This window comes from Cnephaeus nilssonii (assembly GCF_951640355.1).
Source record: "Cnephaeus nilssonii genome assembly, chromosome: 6".
In the NCBI taxonomy this organism is placed as follows: Eukaryota; Metazoa; Chordata; class Mammalia; order Chiroptera; family Vespertilionidae; genus Cnephaeus; species Cnephaeus nilssonii.
The window spans coordinates 47,400,661-47,416,650 of NC_137077.1; the positions used below are offsets into that span (position 1 = coordinate 47,400,661).

Consider the following 15,990-nt stretch of genomic DNA (forward strand, 5'->3'; position numbering starts at 1 on the left):
CCGTCAGCTTGGTGCAGAAAAGCAAGTCTGAGAATATTCAGTTAAACAAAATAAAGGCACAAGGCTTGAAAGCTTTTATGTAGATTTTAAAAGAAATCAAATTGATAGGAAGAATTGAAATAAAAAAATTAATCTATATCTGGACACATTATTAACTTCTAAGATCTGTGATGCCAACTATCAATTGTATATATAACTTTGACATTGGTGAGTATAGAATGGTTAATAGAACTTTAGAAACTGGCTAAAATTGTGCTGAGTACGTAAAATATTTTATCTTATTTTTTAAAATGTACTTTTATTGATTTCAGAGAGAAACATATATATGAGAGAGAAACATCAATTGGTTGTCTCCAATGTACACATCCCAAACGGGGATTGAAGCCACAATCTTTTTTGGTGTATGGGACAAGGCTCCAAACAACTGAGCCACCTGGCTTGGGCTTTCTAGTAATTTAAAAAATATATATACCATATTTTTATTGATTTCAGGGTAGAAGGGAGAGGGAAAGGAAGTGGGAATCATTGATTGATTGCTTCCTGCACACTCCCTACTGGGGATCAAGCCATCAACCCAGGCATGTGCTATGACCTCCTGGTTCATAGGTCGATGCTCAACCATTGAGTCACACCACCCGGGCTAGTAATTATTTTTGAATGCCAGACGTTACGAATTTTGCTTTGTTATTACTGGATATTTTTGTATTTTTTAAAATCTTCTTGTGATTTGTCTGGGACTATTATTTGGAAACAGTTTGAGACTTGCTTTTAAGCTTTGTTAGGTTATATTGGAGCAGCCTTTATTCTCGAGCTAATTTTGCATTATTACTAAGCACTTCCAAGTGCTGTACCTTGTACCTCACTCTGGCTGGTATGAAAATGAACTATTCATGGCCTGGGTGCGCTCTGGGGATTGTTCCACCTGCTCCTTTCCAGCAGTTCTTTTCCCTGTCTTGGATAGTTTCCTCACACTCATGCATTCAGAATCCTCTGTAGGTCTCTGTACAATTCTCTCATCTTTGTGTAGCTCTCTCCTCTCCAGTACTGCCCTGAGAATTCTAACCTTGACCTCCCTGAATTCTCAACTCTGTCCCCTCAAGTCAGGGAGACTTCCAGTACTGCTCCTTGCATTACAGCCTGAAAACTTTTCTTGCACCAATCATAGACCTCACTTCTTTTATTTCTATTTTCTCAGGGAAAAAGTACTGCCTATTGTCCACTGTCTGAAAACCATTGATTCAGATTGTGTGTGTGTGTGTGTGTGTGTGTGTGTGTGTGTGTGTTTTGTGTAAGATAGGAGGGTAAATTTAAAGTCCTATTACTTCTTCTTAGTCAGGATACTTATTTTTATTTATTTATTTATTTATTTTTATATTTTCATTGATTTCAGAGAGGAAGGGAGATGGGGAGAGAGAGAGAGAGAAGGTCTCTCAATGATGAGAGAAAATCATTGATTGGCTGCCTCCTGCATGTCCCTATTGGGGATCAAGCCCACAGCCCGGGCATGTGCCCTGGACTGGAATCAAACACGGGACCCTTTACTCCACGAGCCAATGCTCTATCCACTGAGCCATACCAGCTAGGGCTTATTTCTTTTTTTTTTAATCTGTGAAAACATTAGTTTTCTTGTTAAAGAGGGTGGCCTTTGGGAAACTTCCCTAGTCCACACATTTGTTACTTTACATGTTTAGGTGTTCAGATCCATCTTTCAAGTTACCTATACTTTTAAAGATTAATCTTTGGGACTTTTTCCCTAAGGTTCCAATATTGAAAAATCTGTGAAAGACCTCCAGCGCTGCACAGTGTCTCTTGGACGATATCGAGTTGTAGTTAAAGAAGAGATGGATGCTTCCATTAAGAAAATGAAACAAGCTTTTGCTGAATTGCAGAGCTGGTAAGTTAACTTATATTTGATATCAGTAGCACAAAAATGATTATTTGTAAAGATGGTCAATCATTCATCAAATTATTTAATTCCTGACTACTAACTACTTTACATAGTGGGAGAGATGTTAAAATTCTATGATAGATTAAGCTTTCTGCTTTGTTCTGTTGCTTTTGGTGATAGTGTGCGAATGAGTGGGACAAAGAACTCATAATGCTCTAGATATGGGCCTGAAGTTCATATTGTTTGGAAAGGAGCAAATAATTATAGAGTAGATCACGCATTCTCACTTTAGGGATCTGTAATCAATGACATGATATTTGTGAATAAAATTATAAAGGAGAAATCTGTCTCTGTTTTCCTACCTCCTTTCATCCTTTGTAACACATCCTATTCTAATTTTTGCTCTGTTATGAGTCATTGGTTTGTTTTAATTTTGTATTTTTTAAACTGTGTCTTAAAGATACTCATATCTGTAGGAGTTGAAGACTAGGTGCAGGGAGCACAGGATAAGATACTCATATCTTAAAATCCTATCTAATAAAATAGTAATATGCAAATTGACCATCACTCCAACACACAAGATGGCTGCCCCCATGTGGTCAAAGATGACTGCCCCCATGTGGACACAAGATGGCCACCACAAGATGGCCAGCAGGGGAGGGCAGTTGAGAGGGACCAGACCTGCAAGGGAGGGCAGTTGTGAGCGATCAGGCCAACAGGGGAGGGCAGTTGGGAGGGACCAGGCCTGCAAGGGAGGGAAGTTGGGGGTGACCAGGCCTGCAGGGAAGGGCAGTTGGGGGGACCCAGGCCTGCAGGGGAGGGCAGTTAGGGGCAATCAGGCTGGCAGGGGAGCAGTCAGGCATCAATCAGGTTGGCAGGGGAGTGGTTAGGGGGTGATCAGGCTGGCAGGCAGAAGTGGTTAGGGGCAATCAGGAAGGCAGGCAGGCAAGCAGTTGGGAGCCAGCAGTCCTGGATTGTGAGAAGGATGTCCGACTGCCCGTTTAGGCCCGATCCCGGTAGGATCGGGCCTAAACGGGCAGTCGGACATCCCTCGAGGGGTCCCAGATTGGAGAGGGTGCAGGCTGGGCTGAGGGACAACACTCCCCTCCCCACGCCCCTGTGCACGAATTTCGTGCACCAGGCCTCTAGTATATTAATAGGTACTCTGTAGGGGAAATATAGTTTGGTAGTTAAATAAGTTTGAAAATACTTTTAACAAAAATTTTACTACTGCACTTCTAGTGCCTTTAAAATGTTCATGTGCATTGTGATCTTCAAGAGGGAGGTGTACTATGCTGTTCCTCACATGTATTTGATCATACAATCTTTTGGGGGGAGAAATATATTCTAATGTTTTCTAGAATACTAACGCTGTTTTAATTATTTGGTATTAGTGTTTATTGATATTTGAACCATAATTCCTTTTTGGGAAGCATTTGCATTTTATAAGGGACTTTTTTGAAATTAGAAAGGACTTAAAGAACAAATTAAGTAAAATGATGGGAAGAAAGCACCTATGTAGACATTTTGAGATAGAGGACTGTCTGGCTCTGCTTATTTATAAAACTTGCTTGGATTTCTGAAAAATTAGAAGAAGTATTCATGAATAGAGAGAACCTATGCCATTCTTTCTCCCAGCCATCTGTTTTCTTGCCTGTCATGTTCCCTTAGGTCATGTTCAACTGTGTCTCTATTTACAAACTTAGTCTGGTTACGTTATGCCACAGCAGACCAGAAATAGAGGGAGTATGGGTAGCCTCATCCTCCTGTTCTCTGGGATTGAAGAGGAGTGAATTAACAAAGATGTAGAATATAACCTCCAAAAAGTTCCTGACCCCTGTGTTTACCATCTGTAGATTTTAGAATGCTTCATTCAACCATTATAACCAAAAAGTACTTCTAGGATAGGTAATTCATTTACTTGTCTATCCATGCTTTGTCCTAAATCCCAAGTTTCCCCTTTCAGGCTTTATAGCTAGAAACTTAATGTCCTGTCTTCTGTTTTTCTTACAAACATTTTTGCTCCAGCCTGATTACCTGTTGTTTCAAAAACTTAACATTCACACTTCCTCTCCACTTCCCCAGCCTAAGATGTAATATGCTCTTCTATATCTTTGTACTTAACTAAATCCAACTAATTATCCCAAACTCACCTTAAATTAAGTTCTAACTCCTGGAAATTTTTCTAAGTAACTGATTTCTTCTCTTTCTGCACCTCTTCAAGGAAGCATTATGCCCTTTGCCCTGGATTATGATCATATCAGATATTGTTGGCTCATTTGGAAAAGGATAAAGTGCTAAGAGTAGGTCATCACAACTTTGCCTTGATAATCCTCTGGTCTCCATGATTGCTTAGCTTATTGGTTACTTAGCCACAGGATCTGATTCCATTCAGAACCAGCCTAAAGCAGGAAACACAGTTCTGGGAGAGAGATTTGTGAGTTCCTGTTGACTTGGAACCCAGCCAAGGGGGAGCCTCCTTCAGTAAATGACAAACGAAATGGTTTCCTGCCTGGGAACTGTGTATTTAGGATTGATTAGCAGACATAGCAGCCAGGTCAATTTACCTTGAGGAAAGAGATTACCTGCCCCTTCCTGCTGATATAAAACCCTTCTCTCTGGCTGATTGCGTTTTTAAACTACCTTATTTCAGTGTCCCTTGTAGTTGTTACTTCAAGACATAATTGGCAGGTGAGCTAACTCCATTTGGCACTGAACCAGAGCTTGGAATTAATGTCACTTAGGAAGCCATTTTTAGTGTTGGTTATATTGTAAAAGAAAAGAAAAGGATTCTAACAAATTTTCAACAGTAAGATTACATTACCCTTGATGGGGCACTAGGGGAATTATACAGATAACTGCTTTCACTTTGAGGCCAAATGAAAGCTGAGACATACCTGTGGGAAGGTAAAATCAAAAGCTCTAGCATAACACTTAAAAATCTGGTTGTATTGTTGATTCAGTAATAAACATCTCTGGACTTAAGTTTACTTTTCTTATTAGTAAAATTTGTCTGACATTGTTGAAACTATTAGTTGACTTGAGTTTAAGGCTATTAAGGAGCAGGATATGGAGTGGAACATGAAGCTGGAATATACTAGTACGGTGGTCGGCAAACTACGGCTCGCGAGCCACATGTGGCTCTTTGGCCCCTTGAGTGTGGCTCTTCCACAAAATACCACGGCCTGGGCGAGTCTATTTTGAAGAAGTGGCATTAGAAGAAGTTTAAGTTTAAACAATTTGGCTCTCAAAAGAAATTTCTATTGTTGTACTGTTGATATTTGGCTCTGTTGACTAATGAGTTTGCCGACCACTGTACTAGTATAAACTACTTTAGACGGTTGTCATATGTGTTGTTGAAAAATACAAACAGGATACAACACTCAGCTTGCCTTTAAAATAAAAATTTCTATTTTATTGACATCAAAAGGTACTTACAAAAGGAGAAAACAGGTAAAAGAAAAAGACTGTCAAGAAATTTGAGGTTATACATAAAGTCAATGTAAGTCTGTGCTTAAGATTGTGAAAATGTCCTAGCTGATTCCTCATTGACCTTAGAAAAGTTAGTTTTATTTGAGCTTCTCTTTTCTTCTTACATTAAAAAAATTTTTTAAATATATATTTTTATTGATTTCAGAGAGGAAGAGCAAATGAGAGAGAGATAGAAACATCAATGATGAGAGAGGATCATTGATTGGCTGCCCCCTACTTGGGGATCGAGCCCACAACCTGGGCATGTGCTCTTGACCAGAATTGAACCCAGGACCCTTCGGTCCACAGGCCAACACTGAGCCAAACCGGCTAGGGCTATTTTCTTCTTATATTAAGCTACTAGGAGTATTACCAAAGGCTTTTAGATCCTTAAACTTACAGTCTAGGTGGAGATGCTGGAATCATTTTATGAACTTCAAAAATGTCTGAGTACTTCAAAAATGTCTCAGAAAGCATAGAAATAAAGGAATGGGCTAATGTGTTATTAAAAATGTATATATCATTCTATTGTTTTACATTATTTCAGTTTTTGATGTTTAGCACATTGATACCTTATTTCTACTAGTACTTAGCTCCATTGGTCTCTGTTCTTTTTTTTTTTAATGTATTTTTATTGATTTCAGAGAGAAAGGGAGAAGGAGAGAGAGATGGAAACATCAGTGATGAGAGAGAATCATTGATCGGCTGCTTCCTGCATGCCCCCTACTGAGAATCCAGCCCACAACCCGGGCATGTGCCCTTGACTGGAATTGAACCTGGGACCCTTCAGTCTGCAGGCTGATGCTCTATCCACTAAGTCAAACAAGCTGCAGGGTTCAGTGTTCTTTGATTTAAAAATTTAACTCTTAAAAAATAAAATAAAAATTTAACTCTTTAATCATTTCTGAAAATAACTAAAAACATGAAAATTACATTTCACCAAACGTGTTTAATCATATTATCAGATATATCTATCCAGATTTTTGTCCTAGGAAGTAGGAATTTTTTATTTTACTTTACTATTTTTAAGAAGAAATATTTTTTCCATTGACTTTTTAGAGAGAATGGAAGGGAGGGGGAGAGACAGAAACATCGATGTGAGAGAGACACATCAACTGGTTGCCTAATGCAGGTATCCTGACCAGGACCAGGGATAGCCAGGGATTGAGCCTGCAACTGAGGCACATGCCCTTGATCAGAATCAAGCCAATGACCCTTCAGTTCTCCAGCTGAGGCTCTATTTTTTTTTAAACATATTTTTATTGATATCCAAGAGGAAAGGAGAAGGAGATAGAAACATCAATGATGAGAAAGAATCATTGATTGGCTGCCTCCTGCACTCCACCTACTAGGGATCGAGCCCGCAACCCGGGCATGTGCCCTTGACCAGAATTGAATCTGGGACCCTTGAGTCCACAGGCTGACGCTCTATCCACTGAGCCAAAACAGCTAGGGCTCTACTTTACTATTAAAAGGGATTTGAGTCTAAGGTATTATGACAATCAATGCTTCTCTCTCATCGTTGATGTTTCTATCTCTCACTCTCCCTTCCTCTCTGAAATCAATAAAAATATATATTTAAAAAATTGTTTTAATATAAGAAGAAAAGAGAAGCTCAAATAAAAGTAACTTCTAAGGTCAATGAGGAATCAACTAGGACATTTTCACAATGTTAAACACAGACTTACATTGACTTTATGTATAACCTCAAATTCTTCACAGCTTGGGAAGAAGGCTGGAGACTGTTGTTGCAACAATGTCACATATACAAAGAAAAACCCCCACTGTAAGAGAATTTAGGGTCTAACGTATTTAGTCATTAGGGAACAGGGTAGAATGAGGAGGACCAAGATTTTGACTGAGCCTAGGGAAGGCTTTATAAGTATATTTTTAGTTAAAAGTAAAACTGTAAGAAGGAATATTCTGCCCTAGCTGGTTTGGCTCAGTGGATAGAATGTCGACCCAAGGACTGAAGAGTCCCAGGTTCGATTCCGGTCAAGGGCACATACCTCAATTGCAGGCTCGATCCCTGGTCCTGGTCACGGGCGCGTGTGAGAGATAACCAATTGATGTGTCTTTCTGACATGGATGTTTCTCTCTGTGTGTCTCTTCCCCTCCCTTCCACTCTCTCTATAAATCAATGGAAAAATATCCTTGGGTGAGGATTAACAATAAAAGAAGGAATATTCCATCCAAATATTTTGTATTTCAGAAGAGCCTAAATTACTTTTCTTAAGTCACAACTTGGAGTGACTTTTGATTCAGATATCCTTTTCAGGTCTTAGTTGTGGGAAAGGTATGACAATAAGGGAAAGGTCACTATGGAATGGAGTCAATTAGAAAAGATTTTTTGGAGGAAATGGATCATTATGAAGCTTTGAAAGAAGCATGGAATTTACATTTGCAGAAAGAATGGGGATAGAACGCTGCACTTAAGAAATATGATGTAAGCAAAGGGATAGAAGGAACATGCAAGGACTTTACACAGTGTAGCTCAAGTTAAGGAACAATATATACTAGAAAGTAGTGAGGGGTGAAGACAGAGACCAAAGTAGAATGAGAGCATTTGATGAAGTAATCTGAATTTTGTTTTTCTTTTTTGTAAAGGTTCCATTATTTTCTTATTTTCACTATATTTTCCATAATTATAACAATAGTTTTTTAAAAATGGAAATGAAAGTCATGTAACTCCATAACACAATTTTCTCGGTTGCTTTGGGTCCCTTCTCTATCTGCATACATAATCTTAGTAGTTATAATCATAGTGAGACTATAATTTTGTAATGCATTCTTTTCACTTAAAGTTGTCTTAGATTCACCTCTGTATAACTGCCTACACTGTTAGTGTGTGTACGGGTTTATTTAAGAACTAGAGGCCTGGCACACGGATTCCTGCACCGGTGGGGTTCCTCGGCCTGGCCTGTGGGGATGGGGCTGAAACCAGCTCTCTGACATCCCCCGAGGGGTCCTGGATTGCGAGAGGGCGCAGGCCAGGTTGAGGGACCCCATCGGTGCAAGATCAGGGGAGGGACCACGGGAGGGCTCCAGGGCGTGTCTGGCCAGTCTCATTCAGTCCTGATCAGCCAGACCCCAGCAGCAATCTAACCTACCAGTCGGAATGTCTGCCCCCAGTGGTCAGTGCTTGTCATAGCCACTGGTCGAAAGGCCAAACAAGTGGTCGGGCACTTAGCATATTAGGCTTTTATTATATAGGATTTCTAGACAATGGATCTGGAATGTATAATGATTTATCAGAATTAATATGAAGGCATTTTACTAAATATTCTGAAACTGGGAAATCAAGATTAGTATAGAAAGTTAGAATAGTAATTGTTGTTGCCATTATTGAGCTGTTATTGTATGTCAGAAGCTTTTATGCACAATATCTCTAATGTATATAACAATATCACTTGTATTATACTCATTTTATAGATAAGAAAAGATGAATACAGAAAAAAATACTTTACCCAAAGTCATACTTGGTGTTAAGTGACACTTTCCCACTGTACCATGCTTCCCTTTTCTGTGTCTTATCAAGTATCTGTTTGCCTTTATTCTTCAATTGGTATCATATTTCCAGAAGAGGATTCAAAAAAACAAATCAGTTTCAAATGAGGATCTCATCAGCTATGTGACACAAAACTAACCAGTTTTCCTTACCAACTAGAAACTTAAACAATAAACTCCTTGGTAATCTAGATTGCTGCTGCTTCTTTTTTCTAAATGTGTTATAAGGTTTTATTGAGTTGTATGGTCTCTAGTGTTACTTTAGAATTAAGATGCTTTTGACCACTAGAAAAGAGGAGAAAAAAGCTGTTCTTGAGGGCCTGTCCCACAAGAACAGCTTATGTTCACATTCTACCTTCTTAAAAAGTTACTTTAGATCCTTGAAATATGAAATCACATGTCCACATGTTTTGTAAAGGACTCCTGACAAAGAGGAACGCATTAAAATTTTTCATAAGATCCAATTTTTATTTAATACGTTAGTTTTTTCAGTTCATTTTACCTAATTGTTCAGCTTTGTATGATTACCTGGCTACCTAACTGGTGTTTTTTGTTTTTGTTTTGAGCCCAGATGGCCAGTAAGGCCAGTGCAGGGAATATAAAGTGTTACAAAACATATGAAGCATTATTAAGTCTCTGCTAATAAAAACTACTGACAATTCTCTTTTTTGGTTATTTTATATGTGAAGAGAGAGTGTCTTCAGAGAAATGAAGGTATTTGCATTGGCTTTGCTTGGCCTTCTGATTTGCTTGGCTAATAGAATCAGAATAAATAGGTTTTAGGTTATCAGCAAATAAAATCAAGTACAAATGTTTTCTAAGAACATTATTGAATAGTTTAGAAATCATTGGCTGTGAAATTACTAGAATTGTGTTTCCATTATAACATTGTTTTCTAATTTGGTATTGAAAGCAAGAGCTAGAATCAGTAAGCTATATGCTAAATATAATAACTAAAGGGCTTGCTTCACATGACAGACCCAGTATGTCATAGAGATACTAATGGTAATGCTACAGAAACAGCTATTCTGAGCAACTAAATTACACAGATGCTTTAGAATAAGTTGAACAAATGTGAAGGTGATAAAAAGTTCTGGTAAGGAGAAAAGGAAATACAGAACATTCAGTGACATTCAGAACTTAGTAATAGTGACTAATCATTTAAAACCATCTTTCATGATTGAAGAAAGGATGTGGACATTCTCTACACCACATAAGGCCCAGGCTTAATAATAGTGTCTTTTTAGTAGCGTCCCAGCAATATTTAGCTGAATTTCATTAGGAGTTTCAGAATCCACTATATCAGTTGCTTATTATGATATTTCCATTCAGGAAAGCCTTAAGAGAACAGTTGCAAGCTTAGTGCCCTCATGGATTGGTACCCTCATCTCAATATAACAAGGTTGGAGTGAGCAAGACTGGAAAGTGTGAAAGTCTGAATGAGCCTTCTTCACTCTCTTAGGGGAGTCACTGCTTGCATTTATGGCATCTAAAAACTTGCCCCGCTGAGTAGCTCAGTTGGTTAGAGCATCATCTCAATATAACAAGGTTGCAGGTTTGATCCTCAGTCAGGGTACATACAAGAATCACTGAATGAATACATAAATTAGTGGAACAACAGATTTCTTTCTTTCTCTCACTCTCCTTCTCCCCCTCCCCCAAAGCAATAAAAAAATTTTTTTAAAACTATTACCTAAAAGTACAGGTACTTTTGAATCTCTTGGCCACAGATCTGTACTGGGACCACCGTTACACTTTGGAACAGGTGGAAAACCGTAGCTTAACACTCTTCATTGTTAGTTGTATTATAGTAAACTATTGTTTTTAATTGTAAATAATGCCTCTACTATTTATCCTTATGCTTATCCTGCTTTCCACTTTTGAACTCTTCCTACCATCTCTATTTATTTTGTAATACACATAGTTCCCCAACATTTTATTATGAAAACTTTCAAAAAATAGGAAAGTTAAAGGATAGTACAATGATCATTGTATTTACTCTGTGTGTGTGTTTTGGTGGAACCATTTGGAAGTAGCAGACATGATATAGCACCCCTAAATGCTTTAGTATGAATGATCTGAAGATATGGTTCTTCTACACAACCGAAATACATTATGTGATGTACCTTTTAAAAAATATATATTTTTTTATTGATTTCAGAGGGGAAGGGAGAGGGAGAGAGGAATAGAAACATCAATGATGAGAGAGAATCATTGGTCAGCTGCCTCCTGCACGCCCCCTGCTGGGGATCAAGCCCACAACCCAAGCATGTACCCTGACCGGGAATTGAACCGTGACCTGGTTCATAGGTTGATGGTCAACCACTGAGCCACACCTGCCAAGCTCTGTGATGTACTTTTAATAAGAAGGTTATATGTTTTGTGTTGGTCTCAGGATATCAATTGTGATGCTCTCAGTTAGGAATGCCTGGGGCACTCACCTGGGCCCGTACTACTGTGGCAATCTCCCAAATGAGCCAATATTGTGGCTGCACTGGCCCTTGTGGTTCTTATGATTGCAAGATACACCTCAGCAACAACATCTGGGAACTTTAAAAAAACAAGATTTACTATTCACAGGTTCTGGAGGATAGGGGCACTCCAAGGGCCACACAGCAAGGTCGCAGAAAGAGAAAGGAGGGGGTGGGAGGAGGGAACACCTAGGAGGGATTCCACCTTTATTGGAGTAAAGTGTGGGGTGCCTAGGGTTTCCAGGTTCACTCTTTATTGGTGAATTTAAAAATAAGAGTGGGAATTAAAGTGCAAAAGGGAAAAGCAGGGTCATTCAAGTGGCCAGTTACCTAGGTCACCTAGGGTTTTCTAAAAGGGGAACTTCATGGGTGGGGTAACCTGGCTTTTTTACCTAGTTGTATAGCTGACAATGTGTTTATTAGAGATGGATGCCTTTGAAATGGACGTCTCAGCAATGAAAACCTTAATGTCAAACAGTTACACTATATGTATTTGAACATTTATTCCTTTTTGTATTTTAAAGACTTGTGAAGAATTTAATGGAAAATTGCAAATATTCAACAATTTTTTCTCCAAGAAAATATCCCAACAGCTTTAATCAACCAGTAGATTCCTCTGTTTAATGACCTTTCAATAGATGTTATCAGTAGGTGGCAACATGGCCCTAGCCCGTTTGGCTCAGTGGATAGAGCGTCAGCCTGCGGACTGAAGGGTCCTGGGTTTGATTCTGATCAAGGGCATGTACCTCAGTTGCAGGCTCAGGGGACAACCAATCGATGTGTTTCTCACATCAATGTTTCTCTTTCCCTCCTTTCTACTCTCTCTAAAAATCAATGGACCCCAGCTGGCGTGTCTCAGTGGTTGAGCATCAACGTATGAACTAGGAGGTCACGGTTCAATTCCTGGTCAGGGCACATGCCCAGGTTGTGGGCTCCATCCCCAGTGTGGGACATGCAGGAGGCAGCCAATCAATGATTCTCTGTCATCATTGATGTTTCTATCTCTTTCTCCTTCTCCCTTCCTCTCTGAAATCAATAAAAAATATTAAAAGTCTCTCTATATAAAAGGCTAATATGAGAAGTGTCCCTCCAGCCAGTCACTATGATGCACCCTGACCACCAGGGGGCAGAAAACGCATGAGCTGCCATGACACACACTGGCCATTTACAGAGCAATGGCACTGAAGACCTGGCGCCCACAGAGCAACACTTGGCTTTCCCCAAGTGGGACACAGGCCCCAACACCACCCCAGAGCAACAGCCCACCAAATCGCAGCCAACGCTGCCGAGACCCCATGGCACAAAATGCGGCCCACAGCCCAGCCCGGAAACAGTGGCTGTGGGCACCCAGTAATGACATCACATAGCAACGCCCAGCTTCCTCTCCCTAGCGACAGGCCATTTAACAATAAATGGCACTGTGGACCTGGCACCCACAAAGCATCACTTGGCTTCCCCCAAGGAGGACACAGGCCCCACCACCACCCCAGAGCGACAGCCCACCAAATCGCAGCCGACGAGGACGAGACCCCATGGTGCAAAATGTGGCTCACAACTCAGCCCAGCCCTGAAATGGTCGCTGTGGGAGCTGGGCAATGATGTCATGTAGCAACACCTGGCTTCCTCTCCCTAGTGACTAGCCTCCTTGGAGTTTCTTCAGCCCAGGAACACAACTTGCTTTACAGCCAGGTGCAAACATTTTACACTTCAGAGGTCTGTGAAGTGTTTTCCCATGCCTCATCTTATTTGATCCTCACAGGAGTCCTGGAGTAGGTAGATAGGAGACTCAGTAGAATCCTATTTTCTTTTCATTAGCCGGAAAACGGAGATTTAGAAGGTTTAGAAACTTGACCTGACTGAAAAGAAGTAAGAAATGGTGGGCCTTGAAAATGACTTCAGTTTTTCTCACTGTGCAGAATATAGTCAAACACTGCTACAGCTAAATATTTTACCCTTTGTTCTCCCTGCATGATCTACAATAATAATATGCTTCGTGTTGATATTTACTGCTGTGTTGCTGACAATTACCTGAAAGAGAAGTTGGGGTGCTTCACTGGGCTGGAAAATTTTAGCTACATCAGAAAGCAGGTCTAATTAAGCAAGTTTATTATATATATATATATAAAGGCTAAGTTGACTCACACATGCACGATACATATAAAGCTCTCGCTGGCACCAATCACACACATGTGTTTCAATCTGTCATTGTCCATCGTGAATTTGGTTGACATTTTTATTATAGAGAAAGGGCGAATAGCAATATTAAAATATTTCTTCTAATTTCCTTTCAATGTGCACGAATTCATGCACCAGGCCTCTAGTAAATAAATAAAAATCAGTGGAAAAATATCCTCGGGTGAGAGTTAAAAAAAAAAAAAAAAGATGGCAACATGAAAAAAAGTAGAAATACTTTTTGCTGTCAATATATTTTGGCATAGCCGAAACCAGTTTGGCTCAGTGGATAGAGCGTCAGCCTGCGGACTGAAAGGTCCCAGGTTCGATTCCGGTCAAGGGCACGTACCTTGATTGCGGGCACATCCCCAGTAGGAGGTGTGCAGGAGGCAGCCGATCGATGTTTCTCTCTCATTGATGTTTCTAACTCTCTATCCCTCTCCCTTCCTCTCTGTAAAAAAATCAATAAAATATATATTTTTTAAAAATAAATATTTTTTGGCATAAAAATGCAAACTAATTTTTTTAATCCTCACCTGTGGATATGTTTATTGATGAGAGAGAGAGAAACATTGGTTGCCTCTTGTATGTGCCCCAATTGGAGACTGAACCTGCAACCTAGGTATGTGCCCTGACTGGGAATTGAACCTGTGACCTTTTGGTGTACAGGATGACACTCCAACCAACTGAGCCAACAGGCCAGGGCTAAACTAATTTTTAAAATGTTTTTATTAATTTTTAGAGAGAGAAGAAGGAAGAGGGATAGAGAGATAGGTGGGTTGTGGGCTCGATACCCAGTAGGGGGCGTGCAGGATGATGCTGTTTCTTTCTCATCGAAGTTTCTATCAGAAAGAAACACCATCATCCTGCCTCTTGAACATCCCCTACTGGGGATTGAGCCTGCAGTCCCGGCATGTGCCCTGACGGAATTAAACCAGTGATCTCTTGGTTCATAGATTTATGGTCAACCACTGAGCCACACCAGCCAGGCTAAACTCGGGGGGGGGGGGGGGGAAGTACCATCGCAATGTACTAGCTCATAAATGCCACAAAACAGTCTGATTGTGATAATACAGATTTTTTTTCCTTGCTAAAAGCAAGGTCATGTGACAGCCTTCTTTTTGTTAAATATATTTTTATTTCTATAGAACCCAGAATCAAACGGAGACTTCCTGATTCATAGGCCAACGCTCAACCACTGAGCCACGCCTGCCGGGCACAGTCTACTTTTCTTAATCAAGATTATTATGAGCACTAGGCAGTTTGGCTCAGATGATAGAGTGTTGGCCTGTGAACTGAAGGGTACCCGGTTCGATTCCGGTCAAGGGCACGTGCCCAGGTTGTGGGCTCGATACCCAGTAGGGGGAGTGCAGGAGGCAGCCAATCAATGATTCTCTTTCGTCATTGATGTTTCTCCCTCTCCCTTCCTCTCTGAAATAAACAAAATAATATATTTTTAAAAAGATTATTATGAATATTATTAACATAACTACATAAACCACAAAAAGCTAACTTGTTTTCTGAAGTCTCTTTTTTCCCCATTATATTTTTATTCATTTCAGAGAGGAAGGGAGCGGGAGAGAGAGATAGAAACATCGATGAAAGAGAATCATGGACCGGCTGCCTCCTGCACACCCCCAACTGGGAATCGAGCCCGCAGCCCGGGCATGTGCCCTTGACCAGAATTGAACCAAGGACCCTCCCGTCCCAGGCTGACACTCTATCTTCTGAGCCCAATTGGCTAGGGTGTTTGCTGAAGTCTTTTAATAAATAGTATATAAGCTTTGTCAGAGATAAATTTGTCATTTGGTGAACATGGTATCTGCATCTTATGGTGATTTAGTGTCAGAAGAGAAGTAATGTCACACTCCAGGCCTGGCAGCTCCTGTATCAGTTGTGCTTTTGTTTTGCCTTTTAGGTATTCCAAATGCTGCTAGAGTTCTTGGAGCAAAATATTGCCAAGGTTTGGGAAATGCTTTCCTAACAAAGTATTGCTACCCCACAATAGTTATATATTTTCTCCAGTCTGGTGCTTTTGGATTAATATGCCAACCACATTTGTTCCATTACAAGTCTATTTATTAACATCATGCATATGATTATCAAACCTGTGTTCTCTGGCACGTCACTATAAAGGATTTTGCTCCTTGAGGAAAAGTCCCTGCCTTACACTTTTTTGTATATTTCATACTGTAGTCTCCTTATTAACTACTTTGTGCTAACATAACTACATGCTGAGCTAAATTGAATTAGTGTGTGTGTGTGTGTGTGTGTGTGTGTGTGTGTGTGAGAGAGAGAGAGAGAGAGAGAGAGAGAGAGAGAGAGAGAGAGATTGGTTTTACAGCAAGAAACAAGAGTAGAAGTTTTGATCCTTTAATTCCCATTCATAAGGAGAAATCAGAATGATTTCCAAATTTGAAGAAAGTTGGAACATTTCATGGTTGTGTAGATATTAAAATTTTTAGTATTTATCTGAGCTCT

At 40.0% G+C, this 15,990-nt stretch overlaps 1 protein-coding gene across 3 annotated transcripts in view; it reads left to right on the forward strand.

The window, feature by feature from the left end:
• Positions 1-15,990, forward strand: part of SPATS2 (spermatogenesis associated serine rich 2) — a 101,002-nt gene that overhangs the window by 62,909 nt on the left and 22,103 nt on the right. For all 3 annotated transcript variants that reach the window (XM_079773442.1, XM_079773441.1, XM_079773440.1), the window contains one exon: positions 1,759-1,894. In XM_079773442.1, the coding sequence (XP_079629568.1) occupies positions 1,759-1,894 (136 nt within the window). The remainder of the gene's footprint in view (positions 1-1,758; positions 1,895-15,990) is intronic.